Raw genomic sequence first — 26,638 nt, forward strand, 5'->3', positions numbered from 1 at the left:
TGCTATCTGCAAATGTTGTGTGGAGAGTAATACAAAACCGTGGTTGATGAACTGAAGCCCTGGGTCGAACAGCCAAGGATTATCTGAGACAAGGACACAGGGATGTGGAAAGGAGAGGAGAAGGGAAGGGAAGGGAAGGGAAGGGAAGGGAAGGGAAGGGAAGAGAGTGAGGAGCGAGGAGTGAGTTATGCCTTCCTAACGGTGAGGTTCCGCAATCAGATGTTTTCAGGCTGCTGCTTTTATACTCTCCTTCCTTACTCTCCTGCAGGTGCAGTTGTTGGGCATGCGGTCGGGGGAGTGACACATATATTTCATGCTAGAGTTAGAATGCATTCATGACAGTCAAAACAATAGTGCTCACAAAACAAACTGAATGACAAAAGGCTATATCTTTCTTGTGCATTCTTATGGGCTAATAAGAATTTGTATAGTTAATTGTGTAGAACCTTCATCATGTATTAATACTGGCAATTTGAACTGAATGAGTTCAAAACATAAAAGTCACCAAAACTATATCACATAGAAAACTGTATGGTGTTCATAAGGTGATGTATAAATGTTGAAGTGACTGGCAAACACATGAGTACAAGGGAGGTATCACTATTATTAATATTATTTGTGCTTAAGTGTGTCACGTTTGGATGCATGGTCACTGACTTCTCATTGATGATCCTAAATATATTAAGACTGTGGATCTGAGTGGAGATTGGCAGTATGACAGACCAATCTGGCCCTACCTGAACCAAGGTATCTTCATATCACAGACTAATTTTCCCAACAGTCCTTTTCAGTCCCTGCAAATGCTCATATAATGCATTTTTGCATTTCAATCTTGCTTCAAACCAAATTTAATTTCTTTTGCTTTAATTAAATTAATACAAAACAAAATGAAAACAAATATAGGCTTAAGGCATAAAAATTACAGAGAAAGCTTGATTTTCCAAGACTTGTTGTCATATGAAATTTTCATAATGAAAATAATTCATGCTTCGCACTAAATACATTGTTTACCTTTCATGAACTTGGAAGAAAAACAGTTATTTTTTCTTTATAGAACCCATGCACCTCTACTACATTTTATGTAAATTTTTCCTGACCACATTAGCTAGCAATGCCATCTATTGACAACCTCTGTGCAGAGTTACCCTGACTGAAATTGCTTACTGAAATACGACTGTGGTAAGAAAAAAAGAAAAAAAAAACTGTAATTTGTGTATATATAATTACCTTATTTCACTGACATTGTAAAAACAGATTTTCCCCATGTTTGTCAGATTTTGAATTTAAATTTCTAACAACACATAGATATTTTATTTTACTTGGTTATAATGACTGCATTAACTGAATTGCTTATAAATAGCACAGGCCATCTTTTTTGCTCACTTCTGCTCTTTTGTTCACTTCTCAGAAATAACTTATGGCTTTAAACGTAGCTGTATTATTTCAGAACACTAAATGATAGCTTCCGGTTTTAAGCATATAAGTCAGTTCTTTCATGGAAGAACTGACATTTTTATGACCCTAGTATCCAGTTCTGTGATCAGCCATCATTAGTAGTCAGAATCCCAATAATCATGGCAACACATCAAAGGAAGCTGTGACATCAAAAATAACCATTGCTGGTTATTGTGTATTGAGCCACTTCACTTTCCAGCATACCTTCAAGGCTCTCTGTCCCTGACTTTGCCAATTCACTTTCTCTACTCACAGCCTACAGCCAGATTTCTGCACATAAAGACCAAGATATTTGGAGTTTGCTTGATGAAGATATGATTTCCTGTTCTCCCTGCACCCTGGTAGCCATTTTTTTGACTTCATCTTACAGAACAACCCAGGCTTAATGTTAGCGGAACAATAATATAATAAAGAATAATAAAATGTTTTGTTATGGCTTCAATTTCCTTTAAATAAGAAAAATAAAAGAATGCTCAAGAATAATCTCTGTAAGACAGGATAACAAAATGACTGTTGGTATTGCCACAAATTCTTTAAATTTACCTGATGTCCTAAAAAAACTGTATATTGGAATAAAGTTCCACCCCCCAAGTCTTAGTTTTTTAATGATTCCTTTTGTTCCTTCTGACCTTTTGCCGTCCGGTTGGTGATATTGTTCAAACAGGCCCACACCCCTGCCAAATGCAGGAGGGAACCTGCGGCCTCTTTCATTTCCTCATCATCACTTTCAGGGGGCTTCTCTGTACGCCTTTTTTTGAGGGGGAGGGTGTCTCCCCGTGGCTTGGCTTTTGTCCAATGGAGTTGCTTCTTGTGCTGGGCCAAATGGGTCGCATCTGGCAGCAATTCAGTCACCACTTTTCTTGGCCAGTCCCCACCATCATCCTCAATGTTACTACTGGTGCTGTCACATGGATTAGAACTTTCATCTCCTGGAGAGGGACTAGTTGAGGGGCCACTGTGGAGGAGAGAAGACTTAGCATTGCTGTAATTCTGGTCCTGCTTATGTTTATTGTTGACTGAGATGTTGCTGTCACCAGTCATGTGGTAATTGTCCAGGACTGACCTGAGATCATACAGAGGGAGAGCAAGAAAGAAATTTATAAGTGTAAATTCTAAATAGAGTGCCCTCTACTACATTTGAGATGGTGTAAAAATATTTATTGACTGTAAAAATACAAATTGGTGGCATTTAGTATGATGATGGAAGTCATGGCCTTATCTGAGGCCAACAGGTTGCATAAAGTAGTGGTTAAGGACATTGACTAGGTTGACAGTTTAAAGGTCCACTCCTTCCTACTGCTGCAGTACCCTCTGAATTTTTCAGTACTGTATAAATATAGCAGATGTTAAAATTTGTTTTGAATATCAGCTAATAATAAGAGTAGGCTATTGGTTCTAGGAGAGGTAAGCAAAAATCACCAGCTCACCAATTGCAAATCACCAGTTCAACTGAAATATGTTTTTGACAATGGAAGAAAACTTGAATATCTGGTGGAACCTCTTATTAACAAAGAATCTCTGCACGGACTGACATTGATTTAAGCACACAACCAAACCCACAGTGCAGGTATTATTACGCACCAGCAGAGGTACTGCTGTAGCACCTAACTTTTAAATTGTTTATTCATTTATTTAGCTATTTACATTTATTGTAGCTATAGCATAAAATCAACTTTCTTAAAGAATTATACAAGAAAAATCATTCATTCATCAAAAAATAATAATTTTCAAGCCTATGTATTTTGGGGTATCAAGACATTATTGTTTTGAATAAATATCATATATTACTTATTCAAAACAAAGTTAAAATCTGGATAAATGAAATATATTTTGTTCAATTTATTTTAAAATTAGTTTAAATATTTATTGTCTGGGAACCTTTTTTTCCAATTTTAAGAAATAATGGTATCCTATCACCTCAGGTTATGAACCATCCATTCATCCATTTTCTTGCCCGCTTGTCCTTCTAGAGTTGCGGTGGCAATAGAGAAAGCAGAGAAGCTCAGACATCCCTGTCCCTTGCAACTTGCCAGACTTTGGACACACCTATATAATGAGGTGCACACCTCACATATTTCCCCATGCAGCATGGTCTCCCTCACAGGGAGCCTGTGGTCTGAGATTATACACTGAATAGTATATTTCTGCAGACAGGCTGTTTAAAACATTTCTGAACGATTCTTCTCTCACTGTCAGGCAGTCTCCTTGTACAGTGTCAGACTGGATTTCAGTCAGCAACTTCCTGAGGCCCATGTATGTGGTCTGAGAGGAACTGTTTTAGAGTAGAGAGTATTAGAGAGGTTTTCTCACCTGTCTGTGGTTGTTCTGCTTCCTATAGTCTTTATGACAAGGGGTCTAATATCGGGGAACAGCCCTTGACTCACCATCTGGGCTCCATTACAGATGACTCCCTGAGGAACTGGATAGAGAAGAGAAGGTTACTAACAGGAAGTTAGGAACTTATGTCTGACAAACAATCACATACGTTTACCCCCCACAAAGCCTTTAAAAGACATACATAGACTTAAAAGGGGGCACAAATACCAAAAACACAACACACAGATACACAAAAAGAGAGAATTCCTTCACTGCTGGACCAACACAGATATTTGAAATATTTTTTAAAAAATCCTCAAGGGTATACGAGTATGCCAGCAAACAAGCAAACAAGCAAAAACTTACACATATTGTCATGACCCATAGGGATAATGGCCCTAGTGACTAGAGGAGGCACCACTCAGTTCCACTAGTCCAGACCTATACACTTATTCACAATAGCGTATCGGTTACATATAAAAGGAGCAAAGAACTGAGGCTAGATCGTGGATTCTTAATCAGCATTGTACTGTGATTTCCTTGCGAACCTTATTTACTCACTTGTTTCCTCAGATTTTGTTCCATAAATGTTTATTTTACGGTCCCGAGTTCTTGTCCTGTCTACGCCTGCTTTTTGTGCTCCTGTCCAAGTTCCAGTCCAATATTTTGTCACAGCTCTGGATTCAAGTTCTACTCACGGATCCATGTTTCATTTTTCTCCTTTGTGAGAGGACCCTCTCTGTCTCTTTGTCCCATGTTCATCAGTTCACCTCTACACTGTATTTTGGACTTTACGTTCATGCCCGGACATTACAGCAACAGGTGTCTGTGTCAGTTTTACATCCAAATGCAACACGTGTAAAAGAAACAGGAGGTGTTTTCGTTTCACTGAAAAGCTTTAGCATCAAGAGAATTCTGAGTTTCTGCAGTGCCCACGAGAAAATTTTTCAGACATCCTACTCCATAAAGTGAACTTCAGAACTTTTCCCAACGAAAAAATTTGTATGCAGTTGTATCTATGAAGCAACAACAGACATGCTTGTTGAAATGAATCAGGATTGCCATCATCTTAAATAAAACACCATTTTTTATGTAAAGTGGCATTTGAAAAGACAGTAGTCAAAATGAGCTTTAGGTGCAAAAAATATATATGGAATGCATGTAGAATACAAATGAAATACATTACTAGTGGAGCCAAGTTAGTGAAGCACTGGGAGACTGACCTTTGAACCATTATAAATGGATCTGGTCAGTACTGAGTTGTTCTGATTTTTGCTTTTACTTAGAAGAAGTAGTCTCTTTAAATTAAACTGTATGGCTATGAAATTAAAGACGTAAACACCAAATTTTTTTCATTGAAGCCCTTATCTAGAAGATTAAATAGTGAATGTTTTGCCAATGGGTCTGGGGTTCGAGTCCTGCTTGGGGTGCCTTGTGACGGACTGGTGTCCCATCCTGGGTGTGTCTCCTCTCCCTCCAGCCTTACGCCCTGTGTTGCTGGGTTGGGCTCTGGCTCCCTGCGACCCCGAATGGGACAAGCGGTTCAGAAAATGTGTGTGTGTTGTCAACTGTCAACAGCTACTACAGAAATTATCTATAGTAAGTACACATTAATTTAGCAGAAGATGTTCTTCAAAGCGCACACCATTTACTATTTATCTGAGATGACTTACAATACTTAACAATACTAGTGTAGTGCTAGTGTGCTGCTTAAGTTTAAACAAATATGGAAAAGACTTGCATTTGGTACATGGCATCTTTTGGATTTTTATTCGGACAATTTATATTTGTATCTTCAATTGCTTAAATATGCAGGTTACAATGCATCCAATACAGACCAGATATAATTTAATAATTATAATAAGCTCTGATCCTTTGTTCAGCGTTCTGTGTCACTGTGTGAGAAGAACTCTGTAAAAATAAAGAGAAATTGAATTTAATAAAGGTAGCTTCATCTATAGCCAAAATAGGTTACATAAATGCTGAGTATGATTTCTTCCAGTGTTTCGGCAGTTTCTGCTCCAATGTCTGTACTGAGTGTTGCTGAATGTCAGTCTGTGGTGTGAGCTAGATAAATATTGCTGTCATTTTTTTCTATACATGGATAAAGTATTTTATTATTACAAAACTTTGATATGCACAGGATGTGGTTTTCACAAGGGTCTTGAAAGGGTCTCTAATAAAATACAGATCTCCTCAGTCTCAGGATGTTTTGCTCATTTGACAAAGTGTGGCACCTGGATCTGTGTGAGGTGTGATTTGTACACATAGCATGACCAAGCCACTTGATCTGCAAGGGTTTTTCCTTCTGTCGTATTTTCTGTTGTCCTCCCTGTCTCAGAAGTCCAAAGGGTGATTTTGAGGACATGTAGTATATCAGAAGATGGGGGATGTCACTGATACTTTCAGCTTCCAGCATGCATCTAACAGCCTGTTACATTTCGTAAAGAGGAGGCCTTTAAGGGCATTTAAACAGTACAGCTATAAAAACCTGGCTTTATAATGAGGAAGCCTGGCTCAGAACAGACTCGGTCTGTTAGCAGTTCTGTCATTAGTCCACATGTAATGAAAACCATGCAACAGATGACCTGTATTTATACATATAGATAGCACCTTGCATCTATTCATTTACATTTATTCACTTAGCATACACTTTTCTCCAAAGCGACTTACAACAGATACTATGTTATGTTACTAGCCCACACACCTTATTCACCAAGGTGACTTACACTGCTAGATACACTACTTACAATGAGTCACTCATCCATACACACTCTCTTTGTGTCATTCACACACTATGAGGGAACCTGAACAGCGTGTCTTTGGACTGTGGAAGGAAACCCACGCAGACACAGGGAGACCATGGAAACTCCACACACTGAGCAGAGATCAAACCCACATTCTCTCACACCACCCAAGCACTGTGAGACAGCAGTGCTACTCACTGTGCCACCGTGCCACCTTGCATACATTTTTGGACCAATACAAAACTGCAGATCCAAATGAACATCCTTTCATGCATATACAATGGCTTTAAGAAATGTTTATAGCAGTGTAAGTTGGGATCAAAGTTACAGCACTAAGATTGTTTGAATCCTACCTATGTGACAGATTCAATCAAATGGTTTGGCAGGGCTCCTGTTCTTCTCTACTGCCTCTCTCAGCTGGTGTCCTGCAGGGCTCAGTACTGGGTCGTCTGCTCTTCTCAGTCTACACCTCCACCCTCAGCCCTGTCATCGCCTCCCATGGACTCAAATACCACTGCTACGCTGATGATACTCAGCTCTTCCTCTTCTTTCCACCTGGACCATCAGACATTTCCAAGAAACATCACTGCCTGCCTGTTGGACATCTCTGCATGGATGTCCGATCACCACCTACAACTCAACCTCTCCAAAACAGAGATCCTACACCTCTCAGCTGGCCTGTGTTCCCATCATGATCCTTTGATCAAACTGGGAAACTTACTCATTTTGCCTACTTCCTCGGCTAAGAGTCTGGGAGTGATGATAGACTTGAGTTAATCTTTCTCTCAGCACATGGAAGCCACATCCCAGACCTGTAGATATATCCTGCATAACATCTGCAGGATCCGTTCATATCTCACAACTACTTGTCCAGGTCATGGTGACATCCCGTCTGGACTACTGCAACTCTCTCCTGTCTATCCTTCCTGGTACTGCCATCAAACCTCTACAGCTGATACAGAATGCTGTTGCCTGAACTGTGTCTGACTTGCCAAAGCGTTCCCATGAATCTCCTCTACTCGTTTCTCTGCGTTGGCTTACAATAGATGCTTGGATAAATTTTAAGACCCTAGTTATGGCCTATAGACTGATCAATAAAAAGGCTCCCAGCAAACTACAAGACTTGATCATCTGCTACACCCCAACCAGACTGCTATGCTGTTCTACATCTGCCTGCTTGATGTTCCCATGCATGGAAGGTAAAGCACAGCACCTCCCCTCTCACTCAGAATTGCTGAATCTCTGTCCACATTTAAAAAGAGTCTTAAAACTCACCTCTTCCATACTCACTTCGCTCAAAATCTCAAGTTCATGTAAGGTGTAAATGTTCATGCACCATAAGATCCAAGACTCTTGACTCTTATGATGCATATAAGAGTAGCTTTATACTCTTGACTGCTTGATCATCCTTGGATAAATCTTTACACAGCTACTCCTGTAATGTAACTTAAATGTTTATATGTATCTTTAAAAAAAAAAGACTAGAAAGGTGTCATGTCCATGCCCGCACCACAATCGACAGCACCTGACACCGTTTAAGCACTTGACTGACCACTTACCTTTAAAAGACCATCCTCAGCTCCCGTACACTCGCGGAATCTCATTTGAGACAACTGTTCTCCTGTGCTATGTCCTGCTCTTCTTTATCCCTTGTTTCCTGCTTCCATTCTCCGGTTTTCGACCCTTCGCTTCGTCCCCTGACCACGTCCTTTGATCCTCGCTCTCACTCTGACCACCAACTGACCAACCCTTCACCTGTCCCCGACAACGAGAACTCGCCTGACCCCTTGATTCCAGACGAACGTTCCTGCACTTGGGTCCAGCTATCCCAGCATCCTCAGTTCCGTGTGACAGAAGGTGATCAGGAATCGTCAATAATCCGATAAAGTTTTATGCAGCTACTCATGTGATGAACATTGGTGCATAGGGTGGAAAGAAACAAACTGACTGTACTTAAGAATCATGTGCCTGCATCTATGTCTCTTTTTCTCCTAATGTAATGCACATATTGTATTTTGTATGAGATGTATGTCGCTCTGGAGAAAAGCGTCTGCTAAATGAATAAATGTAAATGTAAGTCACCATTGACGAATAAGGTGTGGGCTAATAGCTCTCATAGTGTTCATTGGAAGTTGCTTTGGTGAAAAGTGTCTGCTAAATAAAGTAATGTAAGAAATTATTTGTCCAGATAAGCGCTTGTTTCCAAAAAATGCCATTCTTCTTTAATATTTCTAGAACGTACCAATCATAGTAAATACACTGTAAAAGCACTGAGGGGAGCTGAAATAGCTCCATGTAAATAGTTATAAGAGTTCATGTCTGACCTTGGATTTGGGCAGGTTCATGTCTGTACATAGTTTGGTGTTCTGTTATGATTGGTTGTTTTATTGTTCACATGTATTTTGTCACGGGGTAAATTCTGGGTACTTCTAGGTAGGGGGCTGGGCGTGACCTATGAGAACTCCCCACTGTTCGGCATGATTTGGTACTGTCTGGTACATCTTTGTTAAGACTGCTGCAAAGGCATGTACACTGTTAATAAAGACTTGGTTCCTTTTACTCTGACTCCTGAGCCTGTTTCCATGCGGGGGGGTGATGCTACATTACGGAAAATTGTACCAATAAAATTTATGTTTTTATACAGTACTTAAGTTTGTTTTCCATGCTGAGATGAATACTTCAGAAAAGTGAAGCTGGAAATGTGAGATAACGAATTTAGTGTTTTAATTCTGTTTATTTTTTCCATGATTTCTGTCAAGAAGTTAAGGCTCTGTGTCACTGTGTCTATACAAATAAACTGAATTGACTTTGAATGTTGTATTTTTAAAAACAAACAAACAAAAAAAACTGCTGAATGTTGACTATTTCATCACTGAATCACATTATAAATGTTGAAAATAACATACAACAAGGCTATCTTGGTGTTAGTAAAATACAACTTTTGTAGAACTGAACACTCATCCAATTATTCCCTGTTCAAAAAAAAGTTACTCAGATAAATTTGAAACCTTGAAAAGTAACATCACAACAATAGAGATGAATACTTCATCAGGATACAAACGACAGTTCGTATTTCAGAGGAAGAAAGCTGAGAATGAAGCTGCAACAAAAACTAGTTTCTGAGTGGTCCACCTGCTCACCAAGTGAGGAAAGCCATTTAGCTATGCCAAGGTAATATAATTATGGATGACAGAAGCAGCCAAAGGAACATGCCCAAGAAAAGTAGGTTTATTTTTAGACTATTAGCCTTCTAGAAAGCAAAACTGATGGTAGCAAAGTGATTAGAGCTCCTACCTATACAACCACAAGTTACAGGTTTGCATCCAACTTTTAGCTGTAGTACCCTTGAGCACTTATTCTAAATTGTGCCAGTAAAATTACCCACCTGTATAATGGGTAAATAATTGTAGGTAGATAAACTTTATAAATTGCTTTGGAAAAAAGCATCAGCCAAATGAATAAATGTAAGGTTGCTTATAGTGTTGAGGACATAGGAAACAATTTTCTGTCTCAGTTGAAAGAGAAGACCAAAAAATGTAAGTGCTTTTCATTTACGCTTGACAAGTCAGCAGATATGTCTGACACTTCACAGATGCTGTTATTAATTTACACAATCAATATTAATTTTAAAATAACTGAATTAAAGCTAGGGGGTGCGGCGGCGCAGTGGGTTGGACCGCAGTCCTGCTCTCCGGTGGGTCTGGGGTTCGAGTCCCGCTTGGGGTGCCTTGTGACGGACTGGCGTCCCGTCCTGGGTATGTCCCCTCCCCCTCTGGCCTTACGCCCTGTGTTGCCGGGTAGGCTCCGGTTCCCCGTGACCCCGTATGGGACAAGCGGTTCTGAAAATGTGTGTGTGTGTGAATTAAAGCTGATGAAGTAAAGTTTCTGTCCACGGTATGCATGAAACAAGCACAGGTGAGAAATTTTCAGAAATGTTGAAAAATCAATGACTCAGTAGTATAACCTGGAATGGAAACAACTGAAGTGCATAGCAACAGATAGTGGTGAAAAATGTGTGTGCAGGTTTGAGTCTCACCTCTGGAGGTTATACACTTGAGCAAAATACTTCCCCTAAAATTTATCCAGTAAAATTACCCAGCTGTATAGATGGATAAATAATTCTAAGTACAGTGGTGCTTGAAAGTTTTTGAACCCTTTAGTATTTTCTCTATTTCTGCATAAAGATGATGTAAACGTGATCAGATTTTCATGATCAGACTTATTTGAAAATCTCACCATGTTTTAGGTCATATTTATGCAGAAATAAAGAAAATTCTAAATGGTTCACAAACTTTCAAGCACCACTGTAGCTTATCATTGTAAGTTGCTATGTTGAAAAGCATCAGCTAAATGAAGTAATGTAATGTAAGAGCACATACTGCATGTACTGAACATATTGAAAATGAACAGTTGGCTTTTTTTAACCTTTGTGAGAAACATGAAACTGATGATAGACTTAATTGAGGTTCAAAGTTACTGCTCCATTTGTTGTTTTTGCAGACCACACCTCCGGGGATTTATAGTACCAGTCTCCCGATCCCCATTTATGAGCAGCTCCAGCCATGAACCCCCGATGGGAGCCAGAATAACTTCTGGTGTGTGGGGGAAGGCAGTCTGAATGGCCCCTATAGAAGTCAGAAGTCAGGGTAGGGTGCGTGTGAAACTTTTAAAGACTGCTCATCAGGACCTTATCCTTCTTAAACAACAAGGTAATAAGATTTACTTCCACAGCCCTTGGACTCCATGGAGGACCTGACTAAGTGCATGGAGAAGCTATTAGTCTCAATGTGAAGTCTCAAATGTATAACAGAAGTGCCCTTACGTTTGAGTAGGGGTACATGCAGCATAGGACAAATCCAACAATGAGGCAGCAATAGCAGATAGCAGAATATGCTTTCTTCGATTTTGAAGGGGCCTACATATTTGTGTGAGTGTACAGATTAGTACTGAGAATATTCCATTCATTGGAAAAAGTGACTCTAGCTAGTTTAGTTTTGACTATAGCAGTCTTTAAAGTACCACCTAATCTCACATTACCAACAAGTCTTCCACACCTGTAATGAAAGTAGTGGTAGAAAACAATGTCTACTGGGATAAATTCAGAAGACAGAGCAGAATTTTTTTTTTCTGTAGTTTACACTGCAACAGGAAGTCCTTTAAGAGAAATAACATGGAATACCCTAGAAAACAGACCAATGGCTACCAGAATTGAGGTGTCTTTCTTGGATTTGGGCAGGTTTATAATGAAATACATGAAATATGTGACCAGAATCTACTAGTATTAGAAGAGGTTCTAACAGTACAGCTGGTAATTGTCTTGGCACCCTACAGCACAAGTACTCTAGGCTAAGGCAGAGTCCTAATGTCCTGCCTTATTGTGGGCTGCCAGAACTTTACGCGTCTATGTATGTACAGTACATACAGTATATGTTGTATCTGTACATGTATGTATGTGTGGCACGCCCACTTTGCATGAGGGAGGGGATTTGAGGAGGAGGGCCTACGCACACCTGTTCCTTATCACATAGTTTAACCCATCTCCCTGACAGTGAGGGGGGAGACTGTCAGCCCAGAACCTGAGAGGAAGAGAGAGAGTGAAAGAACAAGATCACCTGCATCCCAGCCCGTGGATGATTGTGGATAATCATCCCCTGCCCTGAGAACAACATTGAACATCTCATCATTGACACTTTCTCAGAACACTGAGCACTTGTAAAACAAACCAGTACGTGTTTGCACTCACCCCCAAGTCTCCAGGGTGATTCGTACCACAGTGGAGCCGAAACCTGGGATCTCTCACACCAATCACCATGGATGGCAATGTAGGGCCTGGAACCTGCAGGAAATGCACAACCAGCAGCAGAAATATAAACATGCTGTTGGTGGCCCAGCACACGAAGTGGAGAGCCTTAGTGGAAGCCCTGGTTGTCGTGTAGCCTAACCTTCCCCAGTCTACCTCCTGAAGATGGCTCCCGAGGACGACAAGGAAACCTTCCTGCAGGTTTCTCAACAAACCGCACAACCTTGTAGGTGGGCTTTGAAGGAGAAGACCCTTTGGCTTGTACTGCTACTGATGGGGGAAACCTTGATGATGGTGTGCCAGGTCCCCAAAATGGCCACAGTGGACTATGGCACCCTCAGTGAGGTCATTATGGAGAGGTTTGGGCACTTTCTTGAGGCACACATACATCCTCAACTCCACCCAGCGGTGGTTACAACCCGATTGGCAGGAACTGGCTAAGATCGTGGAGGAGGTGGTGCTGAAGCAGCTCATGGCAATGGTGCTACCTGCTACTGTTGAGTGGTTGCATTGTTACTGCCTGGAATCCATTGTGGAGGCAATCCGGCTGGCCAAATACTACCTGGCGGCCACCAAGGGTACTGTGTTCTCTCCACCTGTGCTCTTGGTCCCTCTGCAACAGCTCCCACAGGTGACCAGGAGGCAGCGACCAGAATGCTGTCAGTGCAGGGAACGTGACCATCTGTGTCATGAGTCTCCTGTAATGGATGTTGGGTCCATTGGACATAGTCTCTGGTTGTCAGCAGATGGTCATTTGACAAAGGCTTGTTCTGCCGGGTCATTGTATTTGTATGACTTGGCGAAGGTACAATGTGTCCATAGAGAGGTTCATCAGTATCCGACTGGTCAGAATACCTTCTGTATAAGGGGCTAAAGCATACTGTGGGGGTAGTGGTTATTCCCTGTCCCCCATTCCCCATGATTCTGAGCACTGATTGCGGGGTTTACAATTGTATCTCTGAAGATAGAGTGGTAAGGCCCTGCTTATGTAGCAGGTTTGTTTGCTGTCTCCCCATTGCCATGACCAATGATGAGGATCTGGAGGAGGGTCCATCAAGCATTTTAGGTGGGACGCCTTGCTATGAGGCGGTCCGGGAGTTTCCCATCCAACAGGTTGGAGACAATACACTTGCACATGCTCGTGAGCAGGTTGCTGAAATGCATGTTTATTAATTCTGCACAGCAGCTATCCTACCCATATTTTTGCGTACTTAATGGTAAGTGGAGGAGGTACTGCAATTATTAGCTCCACAGGGCCGCTTTGAAATGTTGCTTCACATAGCCCATTCTAATTCAATGGCCAGTCACCTTAGGTTGGATAAAACTCTGACGTTTCCTGGCTCGTTTTTTTTTTGCCTGGTATCTAGGGAGATGTCCACTGATGATGACCACCTGTCATGAGTTTCAACAGGTAATCCCACTGGTAGTCCCATATGCCATTATGTCAGCTGCTGCTAATTGAGGTGCTCTTCGATAAGGTAGGCATGGACCTCATTCAACCACTAGAGCATAGTACACAGGGTCATTGGTTTGTGTTGGTGATTCTTAATTATGGAATCTAGTATCCCAAGGCACGGGGGTGCGGTGGCGCAGTGGGTTGGACCACAGTCCTGCTGTCCGGTAGGTCTGGGGTTCGAGTCCTGCTTGGGGTACCTTGCGACGGACTGGCGTCCCGTCCTGGGTGTGTCCCCTTCCCCCTCCGGCCTTGCGCCCTGTGTTACCGGGTAGGCTCCGGTTCCCCGTGACCCCATATGGGACAAGCGGTTCTGAAAATGTGTGTGTGTGTGTATCCCAAGGCAGTTCTAGCGCACAATACTTCAATGTGCACTGTGGCTGATGCATTTTCAGGTGTTCACCAGGGTGGAGGTCCCTAAGGAAATCCTTACAGAGCAGAGGACAACATTCATGTCCCATACACTGACCGAACTGTATGGTGTTCACCGCGTTAAATCTGTTTGTAGCAGTGTTTCCATCTGCAAATGGGTGGCCTGGTAGAATGCTTTAGTAAGACCCTGAAAAACATGGTTTGTAAGTTCATGGCAAAGGGCCCTCATCACTGGGATTTAATGTTGGACCCTTTGTTTTTTCCTGTGCGGGAGATGCCCCAGACCTCCATAAGATTTTCCCTTTCTGGATTATTAGACGGCTGACATCTTGGAGCGTGTTAGACACTATTCAGGAAAGCTGGGAGGTGGGCCCAAGCCCCAGTAACAATGAAGTCCAATATATCCTAGACCTTTGAGTGGGGTTACATACACTGGGGCATCTGTCACAGGAACACTTGCTCCAGACCCAGGAACCACAAGCCTGCTTTTGCAACAGGGATGTCCAGCTGCAACATTTTAAAGTTAGTGAAAAGGTCCTGGTGCTCCCCCTCACATCACAGTCTAACCTGTGGCAAGGGCCGCTTATGGTCACACGGTGAGTGGGGGATGTTTATTACAAGGTAGTTTGCTCCAATACGGGCAGCGTCCGGCAAAGTGATCACCTCAAACTACTTAAACAGTGGTGCAATGTGGAGGACATCTTGCTGGGTACACCAGATCCCGTAAGAGACAAGTTGAGGCCAGAGGTCCCTACCTCTCGAACAGCCTCTATGTCACTAGCTTCCCGAATTTCTGAGGATCTGCGTTGGGACTTGCATCATATCCAGAAGGAGTTCAATAGTGTATTTTCCCCTATTCCGAGCTATACTCACCTTATACAGCACTGAATACAACCAGTGACAGGTGAAGTGGCTTGTAGTTGGCACATTGCCTTTTTGTTCTCTTCTGGGAAAAGACTGACAAAATGCTGCAACTGGGGATCATCGAGGAATCTCACAGGGAACAGAGTAGCCAGGTGTTTTTGGTACCAAAGGCAGACGGCTCTGTTGGCTTTTGTATGCATTACTGGAAGGTGAACGCGTTCACCAAGATCAATGCAAGGCCCATGAAGTGTTGAAGTTGACATGATCATTATTCCTAGCCTGGACTGTCCACAGCACCTGGTCCACCTTCAGATAGTCCTACAGTCTCTGTGGTGAGTGAGCCTCATGAGTGGGCCTGTGATTAAGGAAACACTGTCTGGGGGGCCTGTGCTGGCACGTTGGACCACGACCCGGGGACTGCTGTCTCCCAGGAGGTGGCAGGGGTGTGATGGCCACTTCTCTATATCAGCAGGAAATTATCTCCTAGAGAATGGTGATATGGTATAATTGAAAAGGAATGTCTGGCTATTAAGGGGGTGCGGTGGCGCAGTGGGTTGGACCACAGTCCTGCTGTCCGGTGGGTCTGGGGTTTGAGTCCCACTTGGGGTACCTTGCGACGGACTGGCGTCCCGTCCTGGGTGTGTCCCCTCCCTCTCCGGCCTTACGCCCTGTGTTGCCGGGTAGGCTCCGGTTCCCCGTGACCCCATATGGGACAAGCGGCTCTGAAGATGTGTGTCTGGCTATTACATTAGTGGTTCACACCTGTTCATAATCACTTAACCTATTCAACTCATCTCTTTGATAGTGAGGAGGGAGACCAACAACCCACAAGCTGAGAGCAAGAGTGAGAGAGTGAAAGACAGGCAGAAAGAAAGAGACGACCTGTACCACAACCTGTCCACAGTCATTCCCCACCCAGAGCACAAGAGTGATACCAATCCTTTTCCTGAGCACCACGCACTTATAAAATAAACCAGCATGTGTTTGCACTCACCCCAAAGAGTGATTTATGTCAGAGTATGTTGTACATTGTATGCTGCTTCAAACAAAGTTCTCCAGACTGGATCCCATCATCTGGCCCATGGACTTGGATGATATTTATGAGCAAATGATGGGTTAGGAGCTTGTACAGTAGGGTCTTAGTCAGGACAGAGGAGATGAAAACATCCAGAAAATAAAATGGTTCAATGGCAAAGCGTCAATCACATGTCCACATGGGTTATCTTTGATTAATACAGTCTTCCCACTTTTCCCCTTTTTCACACTGATGTTACCTCAATTGATAATGAAATGTTTTCAGATACCAAGCTCGGAATTGTTATTGATCAGTGATCCACAGCTGTTTTTGCGGTGCTTCCAGAATCAACCGTGGCTGCTAACAAACCGAACACCTAAATGAACCTAATGCAAAAAAGTTACTATATTTTATAAAAAACTGCATTTCTGTCAGTCTGTGGTTACGGTCAGGACACTAAAGTATCTACTTTACTTGGATCCATCTCAGCTTCCTGTGGAAGGAGTATAAATCCAAAAATGATACCACAGCCTGATACAATTCATATTGTACACCCTTTGCGAATAACCTTTTATATACACCTAATGACCTAGTATATAGACTGAAGAATTTTTCTGGCATGTTGCACATGGTTGTCATAAGACGGGGCATACTCCAGTTCAACGAGGATAATCATATTCCATCAAATTCTAGGAATACAGACAAGGCAGTTGTTGACCTAAAATTCAAAGCAAGGTTCTCATGATACCCCAGGGATTACTGAAAGCTATTGTTCACTATTCCCTTCACAGATCGTTATCAATTTGTATGCACTGCTGAGGTCTTGTTTAGTGAAAATGACAGCTCCAGTGATCTGCTCTTAAGCTACTCTAAAGGCAGTGAATGCAGCTATTTTGCTGTTATTGCACTCAGACCCTTGGTAATCACTACCGAGGCAGAGGCCTCTGTCCTTCTCCTCTAACTATGAGATTTCAAAGATGTTGATCATGTTACCCCAACAGCCCTCCCTGGGTGGTAGTGGTGGTTCTTAAAGATTCCAAATCCCACTGCACCAATTGGCCATAAGAAAGGGATTCCTCCTGGTGTTCATAACACTTGAAGAACACAAGAAATAAGACTTTTAAAGAATATTTTATTTCCCTTTACTCCCCGGAGTGGCAAGGTACAATGGAAGAAATACAATCATATTTACAAAGATTATCACTGCCTCGTGTCTCAGAAGAAGACCATTCTTTCCTAAATACAAAATTTAGTAAAGCGGAGATCTGGGTGGGAAAAAAAAAAAAAAACAATTAAAATGCTCTCCCTTTCTACCTATCAGTTTTGGGCTCTTCTCCAAAAACTCACACACACACACACACACACACACACATTTTCAGAACCGCTTGCCCCATACGGGGTCACGGGGGAACCAGAGCCTACCCGGCAACACAGGGCGTAAGGCCAGAGGGGGAGGGGACACACCCAGAACAGGACGCCAGTCCGTCGCAAGGCACCCCAAGCAGGACTTGAACCCCAGACCCACCGGAGAGCAGGACTGTGGTCCAACCCACCGCACCACCGCACCACCCCCAAAAACTCATTAAACTTAACAAAACTGAGTTTTTTAAGATGGCCACATAAAATTTGTCTCCACTCCAGAAACCCACAATTTATAAACCTTTAACCCTCTATGGTGATTTCAAGTTGCCACAATTGATAGATTTTGGCCTTCTGACAAGAAAGATTATCTGATTCTCCCCTCACTGTGCTCTTAGAAAGGGATAAGAATTAAAGCAGAGACCAGTTGAAACAAAACACGTTAAGAAGGTTACTATGGACACATTGACAGTTTTTGCCAAAGAAGCAGAGATTGTGGCTTTTCCACCACCAGTCGTACGAGTTCACCTTCAAGGCTAGATTTGGTAGAATGGAAGAGTGGTATCATTTGGTCAACTCAACCATCTGAGAATTATGAACAAGATGCACAACTGACTGAACAGCATGGAAATTAAGCTACATGATGCTGGAACTCAGCTGGATGCTGTCAGTGGCAAATTATAGAAACTCTCCACTTCTATGGTGGTTTTGAAAACAAAGCTCACCCATCTAACTGGTCTCATGAACAATGTTAAAACTAACTTTCTCCAGGCTTAACACAAGATCTCTGAACTGGAGGAGACAGTGGAATCAAAAGCTAATTTGGTAGCTGCACTGGAGCAGAAAGCTTAGTTGTTCCAAGTTAAACTGGACAAATGGCAATAGAAAAACTGTTGTAACATTCTGAAAATTGTAGGACTGTCTGAGAATGCTAAAGGAAACATTCTTCTTACATAGCTTCTACAGAAAGATGCTACAGCCATTTCACTGTATTATTCTGGTTTATGCAAAATAGTGCTGTCACCCTCCTATTCATAAGGTGGCACAAGAAAATGAAACAGTGGAGTGAAAAAAGAATGAATCGCAGTGTAATGGAGGATGGCGTGAGGAAAATGTGCTTTAAAAGACCTTAAAGACCAACTATGTTTCACTTTGTTTCACCATGTTGTTTCATTTCACTGTGTACTGTTGTAAATTGTTGAAATGACAATGATGAACCACTGTGTTTGTTACATGAACGTGTTTGTTAACATCTGCTTACTTTGTAATAAAAAGCTAAATAACATACATGTACTGTACGTCTATTTATCTGCTTTGTAGTAGTTTCTCCAAAATTCTCAGATATAGCAATACTAGATACAAAAAAAGGCTGACTGAGATTTGTCCGTGAAGCTGAAGTTCTAAGTTGTTGCTTGGCCTCATCCAAATGCCCATTGACAGGGGTAACTCAGGGGGACAAGAATTAAAAGTTCAAAAAGGTTACAGTAAGACACACACACACAGTCTAAAACCGCTTGTCCCAAGCGGGGGTCACAGCAAGCTGGAGCCTAACCTAGCAACACAGGGCGCAAGGCTGGAGGGGGGAGGGTATACACCCAGGACGGGACACCAGTCTGTCACAAGGCACCCCACGCAGGACTCAAACCCCAGACCCACCGGAGAGCAAGACCCGGTCAAACTGCACCACTTCACCCCTTCGTTACAGTAAGAGATGGTTGAAAAAAGAAAGTAAGTTGCCATCTTCTAAAAATGTGCTGGAACCATAAGAAGAAAAGTAAGAGCGTAAAATTCAATCACACATCCCACAGAAACTAAACCAAATCAAAACACAGCCTGTTCTTTGGATTCATTAGAGAATTTATCGAATGTCAGAGAAAGTACCTTTGAATATGAGGGGCTTAGGTAAGTGAAGAGTTCATGCACACCTCAGACACTGAGAAACACATTACCTTGCAGAAGGAGTCCTCCGTTTTTCTGGAAGAAGGTATTTCCTGACCAGAGAGGGCTACTTATGCTGTAAAAAAAAAAAAGAGAGAGCGAGAGAGAGAGAGAGAGAGAGAGAGAGAGATGATCAATCATCTCAGAAATCAATTACAGGTGCTTACATAACATAAAAAATATACTTATTTATTTATTTACCATTCAAGTGCTATAAAGTTAAGTCAAGTACTTTAACCTATGGTACAACAGCAGGAATTTGCATGGGACTGCAAGAAGCCAACCTGTAGGTTAACAATCCCACCCATAATCTCTGTACTTCTACTAAATTATTTATGTTTGTTACTGACACTTTAATCCCAAAATAAACATTTATATATCTTAATATTCACTGATCCTTATTTTGCTAAATACATTTCTCACATATGTAACAGCAGAGACTCCCCTAGGACCAGAACAAAATTACCTTTAGGCTATAAATCATTATTCTCAACTGCTATAATACCTACTGTCTTATGTGAGCCTCAGAAAGAGAGTATTGAAGTTAGTTTGGTTCAAATTAAGCTAAAATGCACAGTTTAACTCAACTGTTTAATAAATTAAATCTGTTGTGCAAATAAAATGATATTGTCAATTAATCAAATCAATACAAATTAAATTGTCACGTCCACACCCGTACTGCAACCAACAGCACCTGACGCCGATAAAGCACCTGACAACAATCAGAGCATTCGGCTTTAAAAGACTCTCCTCAGCCCTTTCACACTTGCAGAATCTCTTTGATACAACTATTCCCTTTGCATGCATGGCCTAGGCATCCCTGGTCTTCATTCCCTGGCTTCAGACTATTTGCTTCTTCAGTCAGTCTTTGGTCCCACTCTGACTGCTGATCAACCAACTCTTCACCCGTCTCTGACAACGAGAACTTGCCTTACCCATCTCCTCAGTCAACTTACTATCATCCAGCAGCAGCAACAAGTGTTTCAGGATGAGAGCTGTTGTATCATTCAAGAAACATTGGCCTTAGAGGATGAGACTTGTCATACTCACCAAGTGTCAGGTAAGGACTGCCACAGGCCCCTTGATGCTGTTCTCCAAGATGTCCCTGTACAACAGCTGTAAGACCTTCCTGGATGTCTTTGAGTGCACTGCTCTGACCTACCACTGGCTTCCTGGCTGACCTCTGCCATAACTGGTGAGACCTGTCACCACCAACCACTACATGACCCTTAAGGTCACTGTCATGGAATGGGTGGGTCTTGGCCCTGAAGGCCACAGGAGGAAACTGAAGTTTCTGTGCAGCAATGGCTTCCAGAAGACCTTCAACTTTGCCTGGAAACAGCACAACTCCTGTACCCTGTTTGCTGCTGCTGGAGATAGTTGGCAGACACAGGATCCTCAAACTAGTGACTTTGGACTAGGCCCCTAGCCGAAGGGGCTTAGTTGGCAAAGAATCACATGACTGTCCTAATGGACCTCTCCATATGTTCCCCAGAACCCAATACTTCTCTCTGAGTAACTGCCCTCCCAGAGGAAATGTTATCCTAGGAACTTCAGTCCCCCTGAAAGACCTCACTGAAAGGGGTCTGCTGGTCGCAACCAGCCCCTCTTGGTGGCGCAGCGGGTTTGGCTGGGTCCTGCTCCCTTGCGGGCCTAGGGTTTGAGTACCACTTGGAGTGTCTTGTGGCGGACTGGCATCCTGTCCTGGGCATGTCCCCTCCAGCCTTGTGCCCTGTGTTGCCAGGTTGGGCTCTGGTTCACCCCTACCCCACTTGAGAGGTGTGTGTGTGTGTGTGTGTGTGTGTGTGTGTGTGTGTGTGTGTGTGTGTGTGTGTGTGTGTGTGTGTGTGTGTGTGTGTGTGTGTGTGTGTGTGTGTGTGTGTGTGTGTGTGTGTGTGTGTGTGTGTGTGTGTGTGTGTGTGTGTGTGTGTGTGTGTGTGTGATCCCAGTTTAAAATTATTCTTCAAAAATGACAATAGCTGTTGTCATTTGTACTTATCTGCTAATTTTTCTGAAGGTGTACAAACCCTTTCTAAATCAGGCTCCAAGCCATCCACTGTTGCCATGGAGAACTATACTTTTCCAGGGATAGCACTAACGGTCTGTTCTTTTGCCAGGCAACAAATGGTGCTGTGATGCATCTGCACCTGTCTTAGCTCATGTGTTGCCATGGAGGCATTCTAGTTGCTATGGCAACACTCATGCTAATCAGCTTATGAGGTCAAATGTGCAGCAAGGAAAATCTGGCCTCTAATACAGCCCATCTGCACTATTGTTCTGCCTTGTATGTCAAAATGGCACCAGTAGGTTTAATTTTGGCAATAAAAGAATTTTTCCCCCCCCCCAAAAGATTACGGGCATCATACGCTGTAGGAGTTTCATGGGAAACCCATGCTTCAGCAGATATCGCTTACCAAATTCTCTCTGAGGCTGACTTATTTAGTGCCATAGTAATCTTACTACAGTTGTACAGTCTATAGAAGTAGTCATTTGCAATACTTCCAAATAAGTATTTGAAATGTTCCATATTTTATTGTGGTATAATGTGAAGCTATGATCTTTTTTGCTGAAAAGATGCAGTGGAGAAATTTAGACATTTTGCTCAATTAATAAAGAATAAAACAAATTAACTGAATGAATACCATAATATGTCCTCTCTCTTTCAAGGCAAAAGGTATTTATTATTGTTTTCATAAATATTTTAGCAATGCCAAACAGATGTCATTACAAGATCCTTTTGTTGGTTTTCTAGTGAAGCCACTCTAAAGACATGCAGTTCAGGTGAATTGGTTACTCTAAGTTGTCTGTAGTGTGTGAATGGGTGCATGTGTGGTTGCCCTGTGACTGAATAGCATCCACTTCAGAGCATATATCCTCATCCTTGCAGCCTATGCTTCTGGCATAAGTTCACTGCCCCCCTGCTCAGGATAAGTAGTAGATATACAGTGGACCATTTTCCTGAAATATTCAATTATTTTAAGTTTTATTGCCTGATGTTTTTTGTGCTTCGTCTGTTCTTTGTGCAGTCATGACAGTGGGCTTTTAACACAAACCTAGTGAGCCAAGCCATGGACAAAAAGGGGTTTCACCTTGCTCACCTTTGAAATGCCTCAGGAGAAGTGGAAGGCATGGTGAGCACTTGAGAATAGGCATGAAAGGGGGTCTTCTTCAGCGCCTGGATGAGATTTTGCCTGTACTCTGGGTCGATGCACCACAGGGAGCCCTTTCCTATGTTCTGCTGCCAGGGAATGAGGAAGGTATTAGGGACCAGCCTATGAAACACCACCATATGCAGCTTGTGGTTTCCCCAGATCATAAATCCTTTTTTAGTAAGTGACATGGCAAGGTGGGTAAAAAACACATAATTGTCGTAAGTGTTCAGGGAAAGATTATGTTCTTGTTCTACTGGCCTGTAACATTTTGTAACCTTATAAGGCAACATGCACTATTTAAATCACTGTTTTCCTGTTTCCAGTGACTTTCATCAACTGCTTTATGATCATAGAGTGTGCCTTCTTTGTGTGAGATCCAGTCTCTGCTACTGCACAAGCCATTTTTTTGCTTATCTCATATCAGATGTTACAAAATAGCAGAGTTCTTCAGTATTTCCATATGATATTTGTAATTTTCACTAGCTGCAAGTTAAATTTTAAATTCTAGTCAAATGAAGATTGTTCATAAAAAGTATCTCTTGCAAGAAGTACATCTATTATGCTCTCTCTTGACAATAGCAAAACAGTAATTTCTGGTTTTCAAAAAATAAAATTGTACTCAGTGTCTTAAAGAAATAATGCACCACATCAGCAAAAACTGCTTTTAATTTTTTCAAACAATGCAAAATATATCGCTGTTAAGTTATAGGTTCTTAATGTGTTAGTGTCACATTACTGTACAGTGCATACAGACACCTGCACCTTGCAGGTTGTGCTCTACACTGCATACATCAGAATTCCTGAGAAAGAGTTGGAGCTAATGAATTGGAGATTTCAGCATAAATCCACAGATAAGAAAACAAACACATTGAATGACAAGTCTTGGTTCAGAGTGAACATGACCAATGATAGTGGGACACCATGATTATTAATTTTCCTCATATTGTTTCTATCATTCATGAAGGAATCTATATAGGTATTACAAGTGTGAACTCCTTGTAGAATAGTGTTTGTAATAATTGAACTGTGGACTGTAGAAGCCTCTGCATTTATATAGTATTTGCTCATGGGATAAAACATCTTTTCCTGTGTTTGTTGAATGTTTTAATGTTCTGAATTAGAAACAGTTATAACAACTTAAGAATATGCTATTTGAATTCATTGAAAAAACATCATTAACAATCAAATCCAAAATAATAATAATAAAAAAAAAACCAATATTCTCCTAGGTATTACTCACCCTATCACTCATCGATAACAGCTTGTGCAATGCAATTTTAGAAGCATGGTACGTAAAGCTGGGTATACCCTGGGCAGGGCTCCCAGTCTCAGACAGGGTGATGAATTATACTCTTTCACTTACACACTGACACATTAAGAGTCAACAATCCATCTGAAAAATGTCTAAGGAATGGGGAAGGAAAATGTAGCACCCAAGGGAATCCCACAGTGAAAACATTCAACTACAAACAGAATGAGATGTGTCACGCCCACATCCTCACTGCCCGTGCTGTCCTGCGATCTCTCCTGTGTTCCCAGTCCCAGTTCCTGTGCCCTTCTCTGTACAGTTTCCTGGTGTTCCGACCATTGGCTTTGTTCTGTGTATTACGGCTGTGAATTATTCCTCCTTTTCTGACGATTGCTCGTCGGTGAGCCCTGCTTGTTCTCTGACTTCCCTGTTTCACCTGCCACTTATCAAATATCTTTGCATAATAAACATTGCGCCTGCACTTGGGTCCGTCGCCTCCTTGGAAGCATGACAAGATGGATTTGAATGTATTGTACATCTGGACATAGAACTCATGTATGCTATAAATGTTCATGCACCGTAACTTTATGATCATGCCCAGAAAAGTCTTTACACAGCTGTTACTTCTTTATTGTATGTTGATGTTTGTGTACCTTTAAAAAAAATGTAGGAAGGTGATCAGGATTCATCTATCCTGAGTTTTATGCACCTACTCATGCAATGAACATTGGTGCATAAAGTGGAAACAAACTAGGTTTACTTAAGAATCACATGTCTGCAGCTATATCTCTCTTTCTCCTAATGTAATGAAATAATTGTATTTTTTTCTGAGATGTACATCACTTTGGAGAAAAGCGTTTGCTTAATGAGTAAATGTAAATGTAAAACCCAAATGTAGCTTTGTCGATATGGAGTTTGTGTGTTCGCATGGTTTTCGTCCAGGTTGTCTGGTTTTCTTCCGCTGCACAAAGAGATGAGCTGAAATTGAACTGGTAACTTTAAATTGGAATAGAATGCGCATGCAGCATGTATGAGCAAATGATATTGTGTGTGACTGCTTTGAGATGAACTGGAGACCTTTCCAGTGTATTTCCTACATATCAATGGGTTTATCCATGGAGAAAACCAAAATATTCCATCAGCCCACTATTTCTGTTTTCAATTGTTAGACATGGAAGGGGATCCATAATAGTATGGGCAGCCATCTTGTGGGAGTCATTAATACTAATGATTGCTCTGCCTGGTCAAGAAATATGCAGTCATTTTACAGGACCAAGTGCACCCTATGGCGCCAACACTTCCCTAATAATGTCCCCATATTCCACAATGATAATGTCCCAAGAATACCACAATGAAGTCAAACGCCTTCCATGGCCTCTCCAGTCATATCACTGAACCTTTACGAGAACTTCTGAAGTGCAGAGGGCAAAATTGATTTCCACCTCTTCCATCCCTCAGATAATTGGAAGAATGCTGAAATATCCCACTACACACAGTTCAAGACTTACATGACAGCATTCAAAGAAGAAGTGAAGGTGTTCTTAAGGCCAAGGATGTGCCTGCTCTGAATTATGTGAAATTAGGTATTTATTTTGTCCAAGAACATTTCAAATTACAATATTACAATATAACTTTGTAACTTCTCTGCTCTCCCTGCTGCCACCGCGACCCTACTAGAACAAGCGGGATGGAAGCTGGTTAGATGGATGAACTTAATTCCAACAATAACTGCAATATAGTTACAATTATATTTTAAGTTCTCTCATCCAGGACAATCAATATCAGAACACTGAACATGAGAGCCATGTATGAGACTGGAAAAACAGCACAAGTAGCAGAAGAGATGAGGAACTACAAATTTGCTGTGCTGGGAATCAGCGAGTCTAGGTGGACTGGTTCTGGTCAGAAGAAACTTCTTTCCGGAAAGTTACTACTGTTCACAGGTCATGAACAGGATGATGCTCCGCACACCTAAGGAGTGGCCTTGATGCTGTTGAAAGCCGCACAGAAAACACTGATAGGATGGGAAGCCCATAGCTCAAGGTTTGTCAGAGCATCCTTTAAAACCAAGAAGAGGAGGATCAACCTGAACATCATTCAGTGTTACACTTTTATGAAAGACACTGATGAGGAAAGCAAAGAACAGTTGTACAGCAGACCACAGTCCACCCTAGACTACTACGAAGGAAGAGACATTGCCATCCTTATGGGGGACCTCAATGCAAAGATTTGCAGTGACAACAGTGGGTATGAAGAGGGCATGGGCCATGAAGGACTAGGAGAGATGAACAAAAATGGAGACAGATTTGCAGACCTTTGTGCCTCAAACAACCTGGTCATCAGTGGAATCTTTTTTCCCATAAATGCATCCACGAGGCTACATGGGTGTTACCTGAGTCAGCCACAAAGAACCAGGTAGACGATCTGCAAAACCCCAGAGAGAGTGGGTGGGGTTTTGGACAGGGCCCCAGCTACAGACTCCATAGTCCTGCTGGGGGACTTCAGTGCTCATGTTGGCAGTGACTGGGAAATTTGGAGTGGGGTGAATGGGAAGATCAGCTTGCCTGATCTAAACCTGAATGGTGAAATGTTATTGGATTTCAGTGCTAGCCATGGTTTGTCCATAAGAAACACCATGTTTGGGAACAAGGATGCTCATAAGTGTACTTGGTACCAAAGCTCCTTAGGCTAAAGGTCAAGGATTGACTTTGTAGTCGTTTCATCTGACTTGAGGCCACATGTTCTGGACACCTGGGTGAAGAAAGGTGCTGAGCTGTCAACTGATCAATATCTGGTGGTGAGCTGGATCAAATGGCAGGAAAAATTAACAGGCAGACCCGGTAACCCAAGCATATAGTGTGGCTATGCTGAAAATGACTGTCGGAGGACCCTGTCTGAAATGATTTTAACTCCCACCT

The 26,638-nt window shown here is 42.0% G+C and overlaps 2 protein-coding genes across 2 annotated transcripts in view; both read right to left on the minus strand.

Moving 5' to 3' along the window:
* Window positions 1-1,341: 1,341 nt before the first annotated feature.
* LOC108922284 (forkhead box protein N3-like) lies at window positions 1,342-19,391 on the minus strand. Its single transcript, XM_018732327.2, has 4 exons — window positions 19,331-19,391; window positions 12,262-12,354; window positions 3,766-3,874; window positions 1,342-2,518 (listed from the first exon to the last, which is right to left on the minus strand). Exons 3-4 carry the CDS (start codon window positions 3,840-3,842, stop codon window positions 2,050-2,052), a joined length of 546 nt encoding a protein of 181 aa, XP_018587843.2. The 5' UTR covers window positions 3,843-3,874; window positions 12,262-12,354; window positions 19,331-19,391; the 3' UTR covers window positions 1,342-2,049.
* Window positions 19,392-20,079: 688 nt separating this feature from the next.
* Window positions 20,080-26,638, minus strand: part of LOC108922265 (forkhead box protein N3-like) — a 52,753-nt gene continuing 46,194 nt past the window's right edge. Inside the window, exons 4-6 of the mRNA XM_029251238.1 lie at window positions 22,418-22,557; window positions 20,370-20,689; window positions 20,080-20,231 (exon numbers count right to left, since the gene is read on the minus strand). Coding sequence (XP_029107071.1) covers window positions 20,080-20,231; window positions 20,370-20,689; window positions 22,418-22,557 — 612 coding nt within the window. The remainder of the gene's footprint in view (window positions 20,232-20,369; window positions 20,690-22,417; window positions 22,558-26,638) is intronic.

This window comes from Scleropages formosus, chromosome 1 (genome assembly GCF_900964775.1).
Source record: "Scleropages formosus chromosome 1, fSclFor1.1, whole genome shotgun sequence".
NCBI lineage: Eukaryota > Metazoa > Chordata > Actinopteri > Osteoglossiformes > Osteoglossidae > Scleropages > Scleropages formosus.

Excerpts from the sequence above, each read along its gene's own strand:
- LOC108922284 (XM_018732327.2), bottom strand. The coding sequence starts at position 3,842 with ATGGTGAGTCAAGGGCTGTTCCCCGATATTAGACCCCTTGTCATAAAG. Across the intron at positions 2,519-3,765 it reads AGCAGAACAACCACAGACAG|GTCAGTCCTGGACAATTACC; the intron begins GTGAGAAAACCT and ends GTATGATCTCAG.